Raw genomic sequence first — 20,687 nt, 5'->3', positions numbered from 1 at the left:
TCTGGACTGGACTGTATGATGGCATTGGGTTATACATACACTTGAACCTTCATTGGTTTGTGGGTCATCCTTGAAATCTGAGGCATTGAAGGGTGCTGGATGCAAACCTACTCAACCTGGGAGAAGGGCTCCTCAGTGCATGCAGCCTGGGCAGACACTCTGTGTCCCATGCACTCTGGTGGACAGTGGCCAACAGCTTGTATCCAGAGCCACCAGGGCTAGGCACATTGAAGCTAAAAGATAGGAAAGATTTCCTGCATGAAGTTTAAAATCTGTCTCAGTGTCTGTCTCTGTAGAATGGTGGCTTCTATGCATTTTAGGTACATTTTCTATATATTTCAGCTTTTTGTAAATTAAAAAGTAGCATTTTCATGGCCTAGGAAGATGGCTCAATTGATAAAGGCCATGTTAAAAGCTGGGTATAGCCACATAGTCCTGAATTGCTGGTGACGAGACGGTAGAGGCCGAGGATACCCGGGGTTCATTGGCTATCCACTCTAGCTGAGTCAGTGCACACACACATACACACACAGTGATATGCTAAGTCATGAGTTAAAGCCGCCTTCGAGTGCCACTCACCTTGCTTCTTCTTGCAGACTTTGTACGATACTGCGTATCTGACTCTCTACAACATCAGCTTCACTTCCCTCCCGATTCTACTGTACAGCCTCATGGAGCAGCACGTGGGCATTGACGTGCTCAAGAGAGACCCAACCCTTTACAGGTGTGTGCCTCTGTCCCTGTGCACGTGTGAACCTCTGACCCTGTGCACATGTGTGCCTTTGACCCTGTGCACTTGTGTACCTCTGACCCTGTGCACGTGTGAGCCCCTGCAGCTCTTCCACACAGCACAGGGAACAGAGGAAGCAGAGCAGACTCCTGCAGTCAGCTCTTAGTGGTGGTATTTCAAGGTCAGAGTACACGTGCTTCCACAGGATGGTAGTTAGACAGTCAGAGGGTGTCTTGGAGTACGCTCCATAGGTGATGGGCTCTACACTTGGCTTGAACACACATGTGAGCCTCCTCTGCACCTCAGAGCCTGATGGAGATGTGAGCCTCTTCTGCATTCCATTGCCTCGTAGAGCTAGGAAAGCGAGGCATGTAACAGTCATCTGCTCTGCTCCATTCTTAGTATTAAGGCAATAGCTTTTCTGCTATTTCAGAACTGCCCGGATTTTCTGAGAGATACAATGTTTCTTTGTAGTCTTTTTCCATCTAAGGCTTTTGTCCAGGTTCTCCCAGTAACAGAGTTGAATGTTGTAGTGTAGCCGCCAGCCAGCAGCCAGGCTGTCAGTCTTCACCTACCTCATTCAGTTTATCCGGGTCTTGTGTCTTATTCATGTGTGCGTACATGGGTATGCACTCATTCCCATTAGGTCTTTTCACCTGTTTAGTTTCAGAAGCCACACAATAACTGACAACCTTCCCCTGTCCAGTTCCACAGGCTTTGGGGTCTTTATTACAATACCTTGAAGCTAGAGGAAATAGGTGTGTGCATACACACACTCCTGTTGACATACGTACTCTTATAAAAGGAACAGACATAGAAACTCAGTGGAGGTTGGTAGCAAACCCAAGTCCTCAGTCTGTCAACAGTATGTCACAGAGTGTATTAGTTAGGGTTTTACTGCTGTGAACAGACACCATGACCAAGGCAAGTCTTATAAAAAACAACATTTAATTGGGGCTGGCTTACAGGTTCAGAGGTTCAGTCCATTATCATCAAGGTGGGAGCATGGCAGTATCCAGGCAGGCATGGCACAGGAGGAGCTGAGAGTTCTGTCTTCATCCAAAGGCTGCTAGTGGAAGACTGACTTCCAGGCAACTAGGGTGAGGATCTTATACCCACACCCACAGTGACACACCCATCCCAACCAGGTCACACCTATTCCAACAAGGCCACACCTTCAGGTGGTGCCACTCCCTGGTCCAAGGATATACAAACCATTACACAGAGTGTGTGCTGTTGTGTGTTAATTACACTCAGAAGACAGGAGAGCACCAGGTTCTCTCTGACAATATTCTAACTGAGCTGAGAAAGAATATTGAAAAGCCAGTGGAGAACACTGGGTCCAGCAGTGTGAACTCTGAGGAGTATGTGGGGTTTGCCACTCTGTTTGCCAGTCACAATTGATGCTGCGTAGGAGCATGTGGGCAGCGGTGATACCACAGAGAGGGGATGGATGATGGGTGGACCTTGGCCTGATGTCACAGTTTTCCCCTCTTCTTCCCAAACAGAGACATTGCCAAGAACGCGCTGCTGCGCTGGCGGGTGTTCATCTACTGGACGTTTCTCGGCGTTTTTGACGCTTTGGTATTTTTCTTTGGTGCTTATTTCATATTTGAGAACACAACCGTGACCATCAACGGACAGGTCAGTACTGCGCAAGACTTCGTGCTTCATTGCTTAGTAATAAGCCCCGCCGTGTGCAGTCATTGTGTGCAGCAGTTGTGTGAGGACAGGTCGGCCTGCGGTTAGGTGAGCAGCGAGCAGTAGGTGTGATCAGTGGAGCAGCTGAGCAGAAGGGACGTGTCACACAACATTTGCCAGCTGTAGGGAGGCAAATAAGGTCGGTCCTGAGGTTTTCCTGACTGGTCCCAGGGGCTCCGTGGTTTTATCCAGCTAGTGTCCTTTTGTATGGGTGTTAGGTTGTATGAGTGTCGCTCCACAGTGCATGGGCTTGGCCCCTTCATAGTGAGCAGCTCTATAGTTCTCTGGTGGACTACAGCCTGTTGTTTGCCTACTTTCTGGGGTGTGTTATATTCGTATCTTGCTTTTTTCTTTTTGCCACTTGCTTCCTTCCCACCTCAGATAATGACCACCAGCACAAGCATGGTAAGACACCGTGGGTTTGTCCTCTCTGTGTTTTTGGAGTGCATTACAAATAAAATATTTCTTGAAAATATTTTCAAATGTGACCTCTTCTGTGTGCTTTGTGGGTAGAAAAGCTATTAGCCATTCCTGTCCTCTGCTGGTGTCAGAGCCGCCTGACCCTGCCAGGTGTCTCCTCCCTGGGTCTCTGTCAAGGCTTCTCTAGAAGGGGCAAGGGCTGCATAGGCCTGCATGTCACTATAAACTAAGGTCAGGAGGTCTAGTGGGGACCTGGCATTGGTGATGTACCTGTGCCACCTGGGGAGAACCAGAGGCACCTAGTAGACCCTAGATCTTGTCCTCGTAATCTCACAAGTCCCAAGCTTAGCATTCTGCCCAGCTGAGGTCACTGGTTCTAAGATGGCTGTTCAAATAAACACTGCAACTGACGTCAGAGAAAACCCCTCCTAGACGTCCCCAGGGAGCTTGAAACAGAAATGCTTCTCATTTCTCGTTGAAGCGACTCCCTCCTGTCCCCTGCTGTCTTCCCCATGCTGACCCCTCAGACTGTGGGGCCACAATGCCAGTCTGGCCTGTGTCCTGGCAGTTTGTGTCCCTGTGCATTTGTTTCTGTTGCCTCATAACTAAAAGTACTGACCTCTCGCAGTATAGCATACATCAGTCTTTACTAAATTCCAGCCTGCAGATCTGCTGAAGCTCACGTCACTGTGTTGAAGCAAGCTTACTGTCCTCTCTTATTTCCATCAGACAATGCCTGCCCTAAACATAGCGCAGTCATCAGAATCTTAGGTGGCTCGTACTCTCTTCCCCGTGAGTCAGGCTCTAAGAAGCATCTCGCCATCCACACGTGTCTTAAACACTCAGCTTTCTGTTCACTGTCAAACCTCGTCTTGCCCCTCAAGGACCCTTCAGTGATCTGCTGGTCACGGGCGTAGGAGGTTGAGGAAGGAGCTTGCACAGGCTGGGAAACTGGTGTGAGGCCCAGCTAGAACTCAGACCCTGACCTGTGCCAGCACGGTGCCCTCCTCCCCAGCCCATGGCGTCTCAGTGCTTTAGAGTACAATGCAGACATTCTGGGACGGGGGTGTGGCTGACATGGAGAGCTAGGGAAGGACTCTGAGGGGCTCTCAATCTCAGAAAGACAGCAGCAGCAAGCTCATTCCCCAGGCTGTCCCAGAGACTTTCTTCAGTGTCTCGTGCCTCTTAGCACAGCCCTGCCAGGCCCTGCTGCTGTGTGCAGTGACATCTCTGCTGCTGTCATGGGAGCTCAGGATTCCTGTGCTCCTTTGCCTGACCTCCTTGTCTCCCACCCCTCAGACAGCCCTTTAGGCCTTGTGTGGGGTTACTAGGAAGACGCTTCTTGGTGGCCCTGCAATGTCTCCCCTCCCCCCGCCTTAACCTACAGGTCTGCCTTAGCCATTGTTAAAGTGTTCATTAAAACTAGAAATGACAAAAAAGAAAAAAAAAGTAAAAAAAAAAAAAAAAAAAGGCGGGTGTGGTGGTGCACACCTTTAATCTCAGCACTCAGGAGGCAGAGACAGGCAGATTTCTGAGTTCGAGGCCAGCCTGGTCTACAAAGTGAGTTCCAGGACAGCCAGGGCTACACAGAGAAACCCTGTCTTAAAAAACCAAAAAAAGAAAAAAAAGAAAAAAAGAAACTAGAAATGAAACTAGAATGCAAGGGTCACAGACAGAAACAGACTCACCTGAGCCTCCTGCAGGCTCTGCCACTAAGAAGGGCCTTGGTGGCTGCCTTTGTTCCACAGGCAGGCTAGTCAGTAGAAGCATAGCATGTATGTTACATGTCTTGACGCAAAATAGTTCCCAAAGGAGGCTTCCAGGGTCACCCCAAACCAGTGCTTGTCAGGACAGGCAACAAATTCACAGGGTTTATATTCAGAGTCAGGAATTATGGTGACTGTCCTCTGGTCAGGCTGTGGAGCTGAGAGACCAAGTCACCTTGACATTCCTTCACATGTATTTCAGGATAGACAGTGACACCTAACAGTGAGGCCGGAATGGAGGGATTGGGATGACCAAGTCCATGCTACGGATTGAGGAGGCCGAGGAAGAGGTCTGGTTTTCAGTCATGCTGACCACTCTCACCCTCCACCCCAGTCCAGGCCTCTGGGAACCCCTGCTCAGCTGGGTTGATCTGGTGTTTGGGGGTATGAGGTGTGAGAATATTAGATTTGCAGGACTTAGGTACAGGGTGACCTCATGGTGATCGTCCCAGGTCTGCTCCCATGGATCCAGGACACATCTTCTAGATCCTTCTGTTTAGAAGCTCGTTCTGTTGACTGCTATTAAAGATTTCTCTAAAAAGCTCTGCAGCAATCCATGGAAACAGCCATAGATCTCATGCAGTGTGATGACAGTGGAATTATGAATAGTTTCTTAAAATTGCACCAACCTCAAAGTCCACAAATAATAATAACAGCAACAAGAACTCATCTTCCTTCTTCTCTCTTCTTCTTCTCCCAAAGCAGTCGTAGTCACCATACTCTAGCCGCCCCCGGGATGCTTGTTACAATTGTCAGGAGACACCTAGTGGACAGCTTAGACAGTCACCCATGGAGAGTGCTCACAGCACAGAGCTGACAGATGCGATGTGGAGCTGGACCAAAGGGATGCAGAGGTGTTGTGACTCTGACCTTAGGAAACCAAGCTGTGACTGTTATGGAAGGTTACTGCATATAAAAATTAAGTTGGTTTTGTTTTAAGGCTTTGGTGAACAGAAAGTCCCTTATGAGAATGCTCATCCTCAGACATAGAAGTGGGTCTGCTCAGGGACATCCCTACAGGGCTGAGGCTGTCTGAAGTCAGACAGACCACAGACGGAGGGGTCTTGCTGAGTTAGATGTCCACCAGCTGAGCAGTGAAGGTACATCGTTAAGGTGGTAATTAATTACTCAGACCGTTCCTTTATGGGCATTGTTGAAATAAGAGCCATCAGTGGGCGTGTGTTGTTTAGGTGTGAACCAGCCAAACCACCAATGTTGGTTTATTATGGAGATGTAGGTCAATTAGATATCAGTGGGGGTGCGTTTGTCAAGCCCTGGGTAGGTCGAGCTCAGCTGGACAACTGTAAAAGTGACGTCTGGCCACGGGGCTGGTGACTTAGGGAATCTAGAACATACTGAGTGACTCTGGGTAGATGACCAAAAGGTTCCTACTGGAAACAAAGGAGGAAATGGAGGTTATACAGACAGGGCTCTGTGGCCGTCTGTCTGTCCCAGTGACCTGACACTCGCTGACCAGGGGCCATGAGCACAGGAAGGAAGATGACCTCACATCTCCTAGCCAGTTCTCAGTTCTCATTTGAGATTATTAGGCTTCATCTGCCTATTGAAGTGAGGGTGGTGATCATGTGTGCTGTGGGGACTCGGGGCCTGGTGCCCCATCATGGCACCCAGGTCTGCCATCACTCACCAAACCCAAGGAGACCTGGAGTGGGAGAAGGGCACTGTCCTCCCTGTAGCAGATGTGGGAGGAGCAAGTTGCTGAGTTTACTGCGGCCTGGGGTGTGGCACTGATGGAGTCTGCTTGTCCCTTGCTTGTCCCCTGCTTACCCTGTGCCCATGTCATGCTGACATCTATATTTTAAAGAGTAGTCTCAGTCTGTGCCAACTGATGGCGCAGAAGAGCTGGGGTGGAGGCAGGGGCTGCCTTCTGCCAAACCCAGCCTTTGCAAAGACAAAGCTTCCCCACTTAGAGCAGCCCAGCATTCGACGAACACCTACAGCTTCTGACTAAACAAACTTGCTCCCCAACACCCTGTTAGGTACACACCTTCATTGCTGCTGCAACTCTGCTGCCCCTGGGCTCTAAACATATTCACAGATGCCCCAGAGGTAAGCATGCGAGAGAGTCAGTCCTGCACTCTCTGCACTCTGGGCTCAGCGTTGGCTTTCTTCCTGTGGGCCTAGCCCCTCATGCCATGCAGCATCTCTAGATTCTCCCCACTAACCGCAGCAGTAGCCACTCTGGAGTGACTGGTGGCCCCTTGCTAGAAGCCCCTCTCATGAAGATATAAGGGCTTCTGCTGGTGTTGTTTCTAAGTCCAAGGAGGAAGGCCTTTTTCTAGTAGGGTGAAGAACAGGACTTGGTGGCGTCCCTGTGCAGTCGATGTCTCCATGGGACCCTGATGCTTCTCTTCTGGCATGCTTCATGTACCCCCTGCTCTGATGCCCAGGGCTCCTGCAGGCCATGGAGTCACAGAAACCCAGTTTCAGAGTATTGTTATAGGCACATCTTTGATTAAAACTAACCGTAGGCAAAAGTACTGGTATCCTAGCCTTTTGATTCTTTGTGAAATAAACTCTTTAAAACGTTCTGGGAACATCCTTCCGAGAGGCCCAGTTCCCAGAGCCCAACAGTGCCCTGCTCGTGTTGTTTGGAGGGAGCATTTCTTGCAAAGGGCCTGTGTGGGCCGGCTTTCCTGAGAGAAAGGGCTCTCAGCCACTGACCTCACGTGTGTCTGTCTGGAGTTGAGAAGTGTATTGGCTCTTTCAGCATGTGACTCGTGTCTGCACCTCCCACCATCCTGCCCGAACTCCCAGGAGAAGGAGGGCAGCCCACGTGTGCTTATTCTCCCTCTCACTGGTCGGTGTGAGCAGCCGTGCCTGTGGCCAGGCCTGGCCATTGGAAGAGTAGCCGTTGTAGCCTCTGTCTAGTTTGTGCCACCTGCCCACTTCCTCCTTGTCCTGAGGTCTCCACAGAGAAGCCCTCCCTGATGCTGTCACCTCTGTGTTCTGGTGTCTCCTCTGGCTGTCTCCTGCAGTGTTCTAGCAGCTGTGCCCCTCAGCCATGGGCATCTCTGTCACCAGAATCAGGTTCCCTGAGTATGTTCTTGAGCAAACAGGCAGAACAGACCTGGGGAGTATGGTAGGCATATAGTCTCTTCTAAAGAGAGCAGCCTAGCCAGGGTCCCAGTCTGCACCATGCATATCGACTCCCGCTATCTGGTCTCTCCCTGCTGGACCTGAAAGCTAGTACCCAGCAGGGCCAGTGTCAGACCAGCAGGACACTACTACATCCTTGACCCAGGTTTGGCCATCATGCTGCCCCAGGGCCATCTGTACCCTTGCCTTCTCCAGCTCAAGGTAGTCTCCACCCCTTGGGCTGCGGTGCAGAGGCCGTGGGTCATGCTCTGCACATCCATGTTCGGGGTAAGGGAGGAGAGGTGAATGGCTGCAGGCACTCACTTACACTCTTGTCTTCACAGATGTTTGGGAACTGGACCTTCGGGACGCTCGTGTTCACTGTGATGGTGCTCACTGTCACACTGAAGGTGAGGCACAGCCAGCCTGCCTGCAGCTCTCCTTCAACTCTTGGAATCTACCATCCATGCTGGCACTGACACCCCCTGCTAGGTTCCCTGAGCTGTCTTCTTCAGTTCATATCCAGGTCCCAGCAGGTGAATGCTGCCTAGCACATGAACTTCAGAGTCACCCAAAGGAAAACGAAGAGCTGAGTGGTTAGAAAAGGGGAGTAATTGAAACTCTCTAAGGATCCAGAGCCCTAGCCCCAGTAGAACTAAATCAGCTCTGTTTACATAAATCAATATATTTTAAATTTTTAAAAATATCTGTTTTATTTATTTTTTTTTTTTAAATGTGTGTGGGTGTTTTGTCTACATGTATGTCCATATACCACATGGGTGCCTTGTGCCCTGCCATTGGATCCCCTGGGACTAAAGTTACAGATAGTTGTGCACTGGCATGTGGGTGCTAGGAATTGATATCAAGTCCTCTGGAAGAGCAGCCAGTGCTCTTAATCACTAAGCCACCTCTTCAGCTCCCAAAATTCAGTTTTTTTAAAGTCAAGTTAGATTCTGTGAAGAACCTCATTATGAAAGTCCCCAGCCGGGCGTGGTGGCTCACGCCTTTAATCCCAGCACTCGGGAGGCACAGGCAGGCGGATTTCTGAGTTCAAGGCCAGCCTGGTCTACAAAGTGAGTGCCAGGACAGCCAGGGCTACACAGAGAAACCCTGTCTCAGAAAGAAAAAAAAAAAAAAAAAGAAAGTCCCCAAACCTGTCACACTGGGTCTTTAAAAGTATGCAGACTTCTTTCTCATACTGCCTTCTTAGACAATATGTCAGCATCAATGATGCTTCATGATTGTACACACGCACACGCACACACGCACGCACACACGCACGCCCCAGCTGTCTCCTCCTGAGGAGACATGAGTTTCCTCCCGTGGTGTGCTTCTCCTGTGAGCTCTTGCAGGCACTGTGCTGTCGTGTTTTGGTTTTGCTCACTTTCCTGGTCTTCTGGCCCCCTCTCCACACGCTGGGACTGCAGCAGTGCTCATGCACCCTTCTCTTGTAGCTCGCACTGGACACGCACTACTGGACTTGGATCAACCACTTTGTCATCTGGGGGTCACTGCTCTTCTACATTGCCTTCTCCCTGCTCTGGGGAGGGGTTATCTGGTAAGAACCCTGAACCCCATGTGGCCCTAACCCTCCACCCCTGCACAGCTCACAGACTCCTGCCGTGGAGCTGCTGTCAGAACGTCCATGTCCCTGGTGTCACGGTGCACTTTTTGGAGCTCTAGCAGATAACTGGTTCATAGTGACTGAGTGGACAACGGTAAGGTTCCAGGGCTGGGCCTTGTCGCCCTCTCTAATGCTGTCACAGGGACCCAAACTCAGACCCTCAGCTCAGCCTCATTTCCTCAAAGGACCATTCATAGGACTTGAAGTTTGCTTTCCGTGTGTGTTCTCTGGGGACACTTTCAACCCACAGCCCTGCGATATAGTGTGAGGCAGGATCGAATGGCTCGTAGTGCTGTAACACTCTCAAAGGACTTCAGCATCTCAGCATGAAACCCCAACTCCTGAAGGATGCAATGTCCCCTTCAGCCGAGTTACACCATGGCCAAAGGCCCTGTGACCCGAGAGCCCAGACCAGAGACCAGTGGCAGGGGCAGCCACACAGAAGTTTGGCCTGTCTGCAGCATTCATCGCTGGGGTAGATTGACCTTGCCCTAGTCCTGACCAGGCTATAAGACCCAAAGCACAGTTCTCCTCACTCCGAATCACGGTCCCTGGGGAGGGGCAACCTCAGACAAGACCATCCTAGCCTCCTCTGTCCCTGGCACTCAGGCAGGGAAGCTTTGTGAAGGTTCCTGGAGCCCTGCTGAGGCAGAAAAGCTTTGGGCAGCCTCCAGCCACCGTCCCTAACAAGAAGTCCAACCGAGGTCCTAGCATGCCCTTGTGAGTCACATGACCTCTATACCCTCTCTTCTGGGTTGTGTGTGAGCAACATGTAAGCTCTAGGCTCCCTGTCTCTGACTTCCCCCTCCCCCACACTCACTCCGATGAGCACTGTGCCTGTATGCAGGCTGTATGTCCTTGAAGGGAGGGCTTTCCTCCATCCCTGGGCTGTCCGTGGTGCCAGGAAGTAGAAGGTAATTCCCAGGTCTGAGACGGAAACGGGGAGCATGGAACTGAGGAAGCTATGTCAGCATACAGGAAACGCCCTGTTCCTCCGCCTCCCCAGGAGGGCCTGCAGGCCAGTGCCCCACCAACACCCAGGGCTATACTGCTGCTGTGTGAAAATCAGGCAGACACTGAGCCTCCAGAATCCTCATGCCGCTTTGGACAACAGGCTATAGTTGCTTCTTCCCGTTCTCTCTCAGAAGACTACAGGAGGCAGTCTCACGGCATGCGGGTTGCATGGTCAAGCCCTGGCAGCACCAAGAATGGCACCTTTGGGGAGGGCTGTGGCATTGTTCCTGCCAGGCAGGGTCTCACCAGTGTCCTCCCTGTGCACAGGCCGTTCCTCAGTTACCAGAGGATGTACTATGTGTTCATATCCATGCTGTCCAGTGGGCCTGCCTGGCTGGGTATCATACTGCTTGTCACGGTCGGCCTCCTCCCTGACGTCCTCAAGAAGGTCCTGTGCAGGCAGCTGTGGCCCACGGCAACGGAGAGAACTCAGGTAAGGAGCCTGCCTGGCCAAGCCAGCACTTTCCCCTGTCAGTCTTAGGACTGGGAAGTTACTAAGAGATATCTCAAAAGGTCTGGGCATCATAGAACTGATCAGCCCGCCCCTTAGTCTTCAGTTCTGCAGGGACACACGTTTTAAGTGTTTTATTGGTAAAATTCAAGATGAGCAATGTTTAATTTATTCTTTAGATCAAAACAATCATCTGAAATAAGAAGAGAACAAAGATAAATAGAAAAAATAAGTTATTTTCTGTAACTCACAAAAAAGTAATTGTTCCTTTGATATTGAGCTGTGGTCTGATCTGGTGCCCCATGATCTAGGTACCCACTTGCATATGCAAGACCTTGGGTTCATTCCCTAACACTGGATGGGGAAAAAGATTTAAGTTATGCCACTTTTAAGGGTGTTGAATTTGGCTCAGATTTACCTTTACAAGAGTCAGTGGTGGGCATGGGGGGCTCTGTTTCCCACTCCCAAACAGGCCAGCAAGCTGAATTCTCAGCAGGACCCTGGCACCAGGCCAGAGCATGAGGCCGTCTCCATGGCTTGCCTGGGAGAGTCTTAATCTCTGAGTGAGGCAGTGTGTATTTCCAGCAACTTCCCCATAACTTGTGATGCTACAGCTTGACAACACAGAGCCCCTGTGCAGAGAAGGACTGAGCTCCTGCACAGGGAGAGAGGTAGCTAGTAAGGAGCCGAGGTGGGGTGTAGGTCCCTTACTACCTGGCTGTACCTACCCCCGTGTATGCGGCTTGAGTCTAGAGTGGAACAACTGGCCATGTCTGGGGTGGGAAGCAGATGTCCCTGCCTGGGGGCTGGTGTGGCTCCACCCCAGCATCCCATGCTCAGGTTGGTTCTGTCAGGACTTCATATCACCAGTTCTTTCCTACTCCGTGCCTCCTGCAACCATGATAAAATCTGTTGTCAGAAGTCTTACCCAGGCTTCTGGTCATGGGAGTGGACGTGGCCACTCAGCTGTCAATGGTCCCAAGTCAGTGCTTCTCAACAAATGACAGCAGGCAACACTAGCTGTAGAGCTTGGGGGTCCTCAGTTCACAGCATGGAAGTCCACCTGTCACTGGTCACCCCACCCAGAGCTATGAGTGCTCGCCTGTCCTGGTTCCCATGGCAATGACATTCTTTGTCCCTAGCCAGCAGCCCAGCCTGTGGGGACTGGGAAGAAGCCCCTTGACTCTCCACACACTAAAGCCTTTACTCGTCAGCAGTGCAGCTCTGAGGTTGACGTGTAGTTTCCTGACACTGAGACACAGTGGACACACATGACTGTGGAGATTACCCTTACCCACAGTTACAATGGACAAGGTGGTCCCAATACCAGGGACACTGGGTGTATGTGCTCATTGGGATGCCCTGTGCAGAGATGCTGTGATCTGGTAACATCCCATGTATAAGGACAGAATGAGCACTCCCTGTGCATGGGATGTGCGGGCACACAGGGACACATGCTCACAACAGCACTGTGCAGAGGATAAGAGAGGAGCACAGCTCAGGGTGTTGCCTGGTCCCCTGGCTATACCGCAGCTGCGGTCACAAAAGCACAGATGCCCAAATGCTGATGGCTGCTCAGGCATTTGACAACATACATTTGAGCAAAGAGTTGAGCTCTGCAGCTAGCCAAGGAACCTCCCCGCTAAGGGAGTCCTCCTTAGGTTTGCTGTGATAGAGGTTGTGGCTTCCACGGTAGGGACTCTGCTTTCCCAGAACCTTCTGGAATGCCTTGGCAGGTGGATGGAAAAGGCTAAGAGGAGCTTTTCTATCCCCTCCATAGTGGAGAAAGCCCCATTGCTGTGGGGAGATTTGAAGCCTGTAAGACTCTTTACTGCAGACTGTCCCCAGCTACAGTGTAGGAGGCACGGAGATAGGAAGAGCCAGGGATGGGCCTGGGTAGGAAGGAGCAGGCCAGTGGTCCTGGCCTGGCAGTACCCAGTAGCTAGGGCAGTGGTGTTACTGTGTGCCAGGATGTTTGCCTATAACCAACTTACCTCTTGTCTCTCTCTCCTGCCTCCTTTACCGTCCACTGCTTTGCCTAAATAACCACTACTTGTTCAAACACTCGGCGTGTGTGGGCTCCGGACTGCGGCCTGCAGGCCAGGAACAAGTGCCTTTCTGTTGAGCAACCCACCGTCTTTATGCTTTCCCAGACGGCCAGTAGTCTGAGTTTCTGACCAACAGGTGACCATCTCTGCCTTCTTGCATGTTGGGGTGATGGCCACAGGACCAGGTGGAAAGAACTTAGTGTTGAGGCCGCCCACCACACTCTGGTATTGTCAGTCATCACCATTACCTCATCAGGTAACAAGGTGACAGTATGCCACCTGCGAGGGGTACACTAACAACGGGCTTTGTCTTCCTCCAACAGCTCATGGCAGCCCCCCGTGCCCATCATGGGGTGCAGAGCTTTCAGCATTACTTGACACAGATGGCTCAGCCCCTAAGCACCTGACAGGCAGACAGATCACACACAATCAATCCAGCTTGAGCAAGGCGACACCATCAGCATGGCTCCATTCTCTCTCCACAGTCATGGTGGTTGAGACCGAGACTTCTTCCCACACAGCCACCCTGAGAACTCTGTGAGGTGGAGTCACACTAACGTGACCTCTACTTACCAATTCCTGTTCTATTTTTCAAAATAAAGACCTGTTTTTAGAAACTTCTGTGATGTGCTGCTTTTAACACCCTGTGGCAGCACGGAGCTCCACCCACTGTGGCAGCAGGGACCTAGCCCTAGGGCCCTTCCCCTTGGTGGCTACTATAGCCAGTACCTGTTCCTTAGCAGAGAAGTCAGGAGACAGACAGCAGCAGCATGTAGTGCTGTGGTATTTTGGCTGAGTTTTCCTGTACCCCAATATAACACCCACATTTGCTCCTCTGTGACATTTGGAGGATTACCTGCATGGGGCTCCTGCCTTACCAGAACTCCTGCCTTACCAGGGCGTATGCCTAAAAAACACCCAAAGCAGGGGAAAAATTAAAAAAGCAGTTACCTCCTATCCTGTTGAGGAAGATGATGATACATTCTGAAATAATGACAACCAAAATGTTTCTAACTTAGTGCCATAGAATCTGTTAAAATAAATCGCATCATTCCAGCTGCCGGTTACACTCTGGAAAACATTTTGGAGGAAATTTTTAGGAAGACTACAATCTCACAAGTACTTTGTAAAACATTACATATGCCAACCCAGGCTGCAAACCCTGTTCCCTGCTGATGAGGTCCACTGGGGTCCTGTCCCCTGTAGCCTGAGTCTCAGCCCCAGGCATCACAGCCAACCACACATGCCCATAGGCCCTGCTACTGCACTGCAGACACAACAGACAGACACACTGCACTGGAGAGCACCATGGATCTGCAAAGCTCTGGAGGAATAAACATTCACAGGCCTGGGCAGATTTGACTTCAGACGTCTGAGGTTCGCTTTCAACCTGTTCCTAGTACAGGGCAAGCGTGACGGACACTGGGCATGTTATATATATCACATGTGTATATATAACATAGTGCATCTCCCTCCGCACCAGCCTCTGCGTCCACACACTTGCAGCAGCCTGCCTGCCCGCCCTGCACCTATGTGGGCAACACCACCACCTCTGGCTTCTCCCTGGACACTGGCCAGTTCTGCCTGCTCTGCTGCCATCCAGCCCTGTGCCCCTTCCACTCTGAAAGCTCCCCCATTCCTCGGCACTGAGGGACCAGTGAATGAGGACTGGAAATGTCTAAAAGCTGTGCCACACCAGACTAGGAGCCAGCAGCCTTCAGGACATGGCCTGGGAATGTCCTGTCTGCCAGGCAGGCTGTGCAGAACACTGCTCATATGTCAGTGGCTCTGCAAAGGAAGCGAGCGACCCAACAGGGCTCTGTGGCAGGATGCAGGTTTTACAATTCTGGATGCAGTTCCTCTGTGTTGGGAGTAGGAGCTTGTTAGGACTTGCAACTGGTGGCCCTCCCCTGTGGTGCTGCAGCGTACCCTTTGACCTCGCCACTTCTTCTCTGGGTGCAGACTTTTTCAAATGACCCTGCTCCCCTAGAGGGGGTCTTTGCGCACACTGTGGAAGGCAGCCCCCGAAGCCAGCTCTGCCCGCCTTGATGGTATCATGACCGATCCATGCAATCCCCACAGTCAGGGCGCATAGCTGCCGTGGCTGAGTGTGGGGATGGCATAGTGTAGGCGTGGCCTGGGCCTGCAGTCACCAGGACACAGGCGCCGGCCTCCATCACTGGCCTCTGCAGGCAGCAGCTCAGTGTCTTTCCTCGTCCTTGCAGCAGAGCACCCGACTCAAAGCATTGGCCGATGCCACCTCGAACAGCGCCAGGCCCCTGCTGAAGGACTTCTTACCGCAGCCAAGACATGTCTAGCCCAACGCTAGGTAACGGTATGGCTGCCTGCTGGGCGCTAGGCCAGTGTGCTGTGACTCTCAGACTGTTCTTCCTCCAAAGTTTTGCTGTGTTGTCTGTTTTTTAAATGAGTGATTTTCTCTGAAAACAAACTATACCATTTTTACATATGCACACACATATACACACAGGTAAGTAGCACCCGAGAGTGAGCTAAGGACATAGGGGAAATGCTATAGCACATGCCCATTGTCGCCTGACAAGCTGGCCTCTGTCCTTGTGACAGACACAGCTTCACTTAAAGCTACAGGGGATAATCCTGTCTGGGCACTGGAAGTAACATCTCACACAGCAGCACGGGACATGAGCCCAGGTAGCATCTAGCTGAAACTGCTGGCTAAGCACACAACTGTGTGTGGACAGCCCTGGGGCTCCGAGGCCGCTCCAGTATTTGTGGATCCAGCCTTACCTAGTGGGGCTCACCTGAAAACAGCGCAATCTGGGATTGTCCCCCAGGAGAACAGACCCACGCTGCAGCCTCGTGTCCCTCCCTCCGGGCTCTCAGCTGCTGTCTGTGCATGCTCTGGTCTTTCTTACGAGGCAGTGCCAGCCACTTCTGTCTGATAACTGTAAGCCGAGGGCATGATAGCTTGGTGTGGTCAGCATGATACTGGCATGGTACTGACCCCAGTCCCATCGGGCTAGGACATACTAGCCCGCACAGGTGAGTCCTGTCGTTTTCCCGGGGTAGTGCTAGAACCCCAGTTCAAGGATGTCTGGGGCCTTTGATCACTGCACGTGACCATAGTGACAGGGGAAATACTCAGTGTGTTCAGCACTTTGTCCCCTACCCTCCTATGTTGTCCCCTATGTCACCCATGTAGGATGGTCCCTCTGATGGCACTAAAACATAGTGTTTATCCACAGACCAAAGGCACATTGCCTCTGGACATGGTTCCCACGAGATGGGCCCACTTACCTACCCCTCAGGGTGATGTAGTGGTCCGAGGTGGGCTGGCAAAGCTACAGGTGCATTGGTTGTTAGGGGTTCCTCAGAGAGGTTCTGTGACTGATGTGGGCTTTCTGTTCTTTTGGCAGAACATACAACATCAGGACAGCATTTCAGAATTCACCCCTCTGGCCTCTTTGCAGAGCTGGGGTGCTCAGGGCAGCAGACTCTTGGCTGCCCAGTGCAGCTCCCCTTCTGGGAGAGTTGTGTGCTCCAGGTGGGAGAGCGAAGAGTGTCCTGTGCTCCCACCTCACCCAGGCCTTTCTCACAAGGCGAGGTATGGGTGCTGTAGGTCCAGCCTGGAGATGCCCACTTGATGGACAGACAGCCCCTTTGCCCCAGCCGCTGAGAGCTCTGTTCTTGGGTACCTGTGTGTGCCTGCACCTGTCCCACCCTTCATTCTCAGGGAAGGAAGGGTGGGATCACAGGTCGCCCACTCAGGCACAGCACACTGCAATCTGGACCGTGCGTGGCCGGCGTCATTGTCCCAGGCCTGGTGACCATACATCCAGTTGGGCTCTGAAAAATGACATTAAGCCTGGCCTCATCTTAAGCTCTGTGGCTTGAAGCTGGCCTTGTCCCTGAGTATCCACCCAGCTGCTGTCGTCACCTCTGCTGTCTCTTGAGAAGAAGATCCTATCCCTTTGTCTGCAGCTCGTGTGTAGCACATGGCGCTCGGCTCATACTGTATCCCGATGTTCCTGCCCGCGTGTTTCCTGTGTTAACCGCACACACTTACCCCGTCAGACACGGAGTGATGTGTGTCTCCTGGACCTGTGGCCGCGCTGTGCTCATGTTTGCTGTCCCCTCACAAAGCCATCTTCCTAGATCATGTCTGAGTCAGTTTGCTGAGATACTGACCCTACACGTCGGACTGTCCATGTCAGCGTCCCAATCCTGTTCCCAGCTGCCTGTGGAAGATGACGTTTATGTATGCGAATAAGTCACACTGTTAGCCAAGTCTCTCAGGAGTGTAGTGATAGCCGCCACACTCTGGAATGATGTCAGCTAAACGTATTGGAAAACATTTGTTTCAGGGGTGCAGGGAAAGGGGGAGACTTGGGAGCCCAGGCAGGTGTTTTATCTCACCCAGAGGTGAGTCCCAATACCCACGCTGTCTGGGGCTACTGTGGATTCATCCGCTCTAGTCTGCTGCTCTGGCTGCCTCCTACTGGTGCCACACAGATCCCATCCAGGGCTTCACTTGGAATGGACAGGCCATCAGAAGGCCACTGGACTGTGAATCTCCGCTGCTGCCCGCACTGGCATTTCTGTTTTCAGCAACGCTCCCAACAGCACTGTAATGGGCCTGACTCAAAGACGGTTTTTTAGTATGATGCAGCCTTTCAGAAAAAAACAGGCAGAGCCTGGGGGAAAGCCAGCCCCAACCCTGTGGAGTCGCATAGTGGGCCTGGAGCCATGGTGAGGGTCTCTGGCACTTGAGAGCCTGTATCCTGGGAAGCACAAATTTTATAACATGATTACACAAGATTTCCCTATAAACCATGTGCTTGAACTGGGGACCAGCCAACAGTAGGAGCACTTACTGCACCTGACAGTTGGGGGAGGTTGGGCAAACATAAACACCACACCAAAGATGGGGAGGGGGTGGCCTTGAGCTTGGAACAGACGGGATGTCCAGCTCTGCTGAGGGCTGTCTGTGCCTCCACACACCCTCATGCCCATTCACCCACCTGTGTCGCCATGTGTCAGAGGATTGGAGCCCCAGTCCACACTGGCCCTTAATTAGTAGTGTGTGCATTTTTACAGCCCCTTTTTAAGAACCCAGACAGGTACAAATATAATACCTGTGGGGAGGGGCAGATTCTCTCTGTGTTTAGTTAACAGATTATTTGTAATGTATTTTTTTAGGGATCTTAAAATTACCTTTGCACTAAAGTATTTTCATAGCTGTTTCTATATCTTACTCATTTGTTGATGCACCTTCTGATTTTTAAATATGTTTTTAAAGCTTTTACTTTTTAAGTTTAAGAATTTTGGCCACTTAAATGCTGGTGAGTGTTTCGGCTGAATGTCTCAGTGTCTGGCAGCGACCTCTCTGATTCTCCTCTGTGCCTCTCTCTTTCTTGATGTTTCCAGAGACTGACCAGCTGAGACGTGCTGAGGGCACACCATCTCCTCTGCTTGCTTTGTCACAGTCCTCTGTTGCTTCATGGTTTCTATTTTGATTTTGTTTTTTATTTCCATCCTTCAGCCTTAAACACCTAAACAACATCCTTCCTGCAGAGCCTTGATTCTGCAGCCCTCGCCCCCACCCCTACCCAGTAGCTGAAGTTTACGTAGGAATGTCCCAGACTGAATGCACACTCCAATGTCCTTTAAAATTGTGCTTAGGAAATTACCAAATGAAGTTGCCTGAGAATTTGAAGTAGACAAGGGCACAGGTGAAATGCAGAGACAGAGACCAAACATGCGTGCAGAAGGCCGTCCGACTCACCTCACAGTGGCTGCATTTGCTTTCCTTAAAACAAGGAACTTCAACTCAAATTAAGCATCTTCTTTTCTTAATTCAGTTGCACAAATGAACATCTGTGGCTTACTACATTGGCCCAGATTCATGGCTCCACCACCTACAAATAGTTCATCTCCCGTATGTTCCAGGAGCCCTGGCTGCATATGTGTTCTCTTACTTTCTGTTCCACACACACTCATGCCATGTACACATGCGCGAGCACACACAAACACATGTGCATTCTTCAAGACCATGTACCAGCCTGCTTTCTGACAGCCCTGTGCAGAGATGTTGCCCTCTGGAACATCAGGCTCCTTATACACACACACGCGCACGCGCACGCGCACACGCACAGGCACACACACTCGGAAGGGCACTTGGGCTGTGTGAGTGCACGCTGTGCTGGACTGAGGTCTCCCCTCCCAGGGAAGCATACCTCCCAGTCAGGACTTCCTCTTGCTCCCTCCATCCAGCAGGCAGGACCCAGGCTAACCAAAGCTGCATGCCCTCCAGGCGCCTGCCCCCTGCCACATGCCAGCTAGGGAAACAATGTTCCTCCATCCCAGTGACCCATTCCTGAGCACAAGCAGACCAAAGGCCCCACGCAGGGGGATGGCACACCCAAAGCTGGAACAGGGTAACTTTTGAGTGTTCCTACTGAGCACATTTCCCAGGATCAGCGGCCAAATGTCCCGAGTGTGGCGTCATGGCCACCCAGGTCGCTGGGCATCACCCAGGTGTCTGGTGTTCTGGAGGAAGCCCCAGCCTGGGTCTCTGAACCCCCAAGTTCAAGGCATATCTGCACTGACTGGTACTGGACTCACCCATCCATTTATTTCATCCTCATGTAGTTTATTGGCAATGCCATAGAACACTAGCCCCTTGCATTCTGCATTTCTTTTGGAAGTTACCCATTCATGACTACAAACAGGAAAGCGTCACTTGGTGAATGCAATCTTTTTGTTTTAAAACCTAGAAGACGGGTGAATGGAAAGGGAAGAGGTTCTGATACTGTGTCTGAGCAAAGCTTTAATGAAGATACGTATGTTGGAAGTATTATGAAAGTGTGATTCTAATTTTGCAGAAAAAAAAATGTCTATCAATTTATATAGCTTTATTTTTTACCTTATCAAGAGATAGAGAATTTTAATATGCATATATTGTCCAACTTAGAATCATGTGTGTCGGCATTACCACTTAAAATGTCCATCTACTATGTCATGTATGATTAAGAGAGAATCAAAGATGTATCTAACATGAATGGTTATCTGTAACTGTCACTGTCATAAGAACTGGGATTGATTTTAAGTTATCAAATATAGTAAGGACATTAACCATGTCATTCTCCAACACTAATGTCTGACTGGGAGCCCAGTAAACTGCTTTGAAAACTTGTAAATTAAACCGGATCAAACGTCTCCCGAGGTTTATTTTGCGTGCTGCTGATCTGCCTTTGATTTCTGCTGGCAGTCCCACTACACTGGATTTTCCCATAGGAGATCTGTTTTCTTCCCAACCTGTGTGGTAGTGCATAAGATGCACACACACTTCCTGCCAAAAGAAGCCATGGTTAAGACTCTAGGCATGCCAGGCAATGGTGGTGCACACCTTTAATCCCTTGGGAGGCAGAGGCAGGCAGATTTCTAAGTTCAAGGCCAGCCTGGTCTACAGAGTGAGTTCCAGGACAGCCAGGGCTACACAGAGAGACACTGTCTTGAAACACCCACCCCCCCCAAAAAAAGACTCCAGCCACATGTGTCTTTTTCAGGGCATGAGGACACATTGTGTGGGTGTTAGGGGAAACAGAATCTTTGAGTGTCACTGGAGGAGGCAGGGTAGGGGCAGTGGGTGTTTCACCTCACTTCTGTACCTGAGCATTGGAGGGCCCTCTAAAGGCAGAGTGTAAAGCCACACAGTGACAGCCTGGGACAAGAAACTTAGCATCAGACTCCCTTGTATCATAAGGCTTCCTCACTAGTTCCTCTTCTTGTGCCCCACCTCTGGGACACCTCTCTCCCCTTTATCTTCGGCCAGACTTGGGGCTCATCAACCCCA

The 20,687-nt window shown here is 51.0% G+C and overlaps 1 protein-coding gene across 6 annotated transcripts in view; it reads left to right on the top strand.

Moving 5' to 3' along the window:
• Window positions 1–20,050, top strand: part of Atp11a (ATPase phospholipid transporting 11A) — a 129,860-nt gene extending 109,810 nt beyond the window's left edge. The window contains exons 24-30 of one of the 6 annotated variants that reach the window (XR_015048694.1): window positions 597–724; window positions 2,239–2,374; window positions 8,061–8,126; window positions 9,171–9,274; window positions 10,622–10,787; window positions 15,079–15,341; window positions 16,249–16,477. Coding sequence is in view for 5 of the 6 variants with exons in the window: in XM_085844204.1 (XP_085700330.1) it covers window positions 597–724; window positions 2,239–2,374; window positions 8,061–8,126; window positions 9,171–9,274; window positions 10,622–10,787; window positions 16,249–16,476 (828 nt within the window). In the remaining variant the exon portion in view is untranslated. Of the gene's footprint in view, window positions 1–596; window positions 725–2,238; window positions 2,375–8,060; window positions 8,127–9,170; window positions 9,275–10,621; window positions 10,788–12,904; window positions 12,990–13,176; window positions 13,471–15,078; window positions 15,342–16,248 lie in introns of those variants that run through there. The other 5 variants (XM_085844203.1, XM_085844200.1, XM_085844201.1 and 2 more) reach the window with 5 other exon arrangements.
• The last annotated feature ends 637 nt before the right edge of the window (window positions 20,051–20,687 follow it).

The sequence above is a fragment of the Mus caroli genome, unplaced genomic scaffold (assembly GCF_978045245.1).
Source record: "Mus caroli unplaced genomic scaffold, Mus_caroli_1 scaffold_10, whole genome shotgun sequence".
In the NCBI taxonomy this organism is placed as follows: Eukaryota; Metazoa; Chordata; class Mammalia; order Rodentia; family Muridae; genus Mus; species Mus caroli.
The sequence above is the reverse complement of the archived record's forward strand: the minus strand, read 5'-3'. Positions and strand labels throughout refer to the sequence as shown.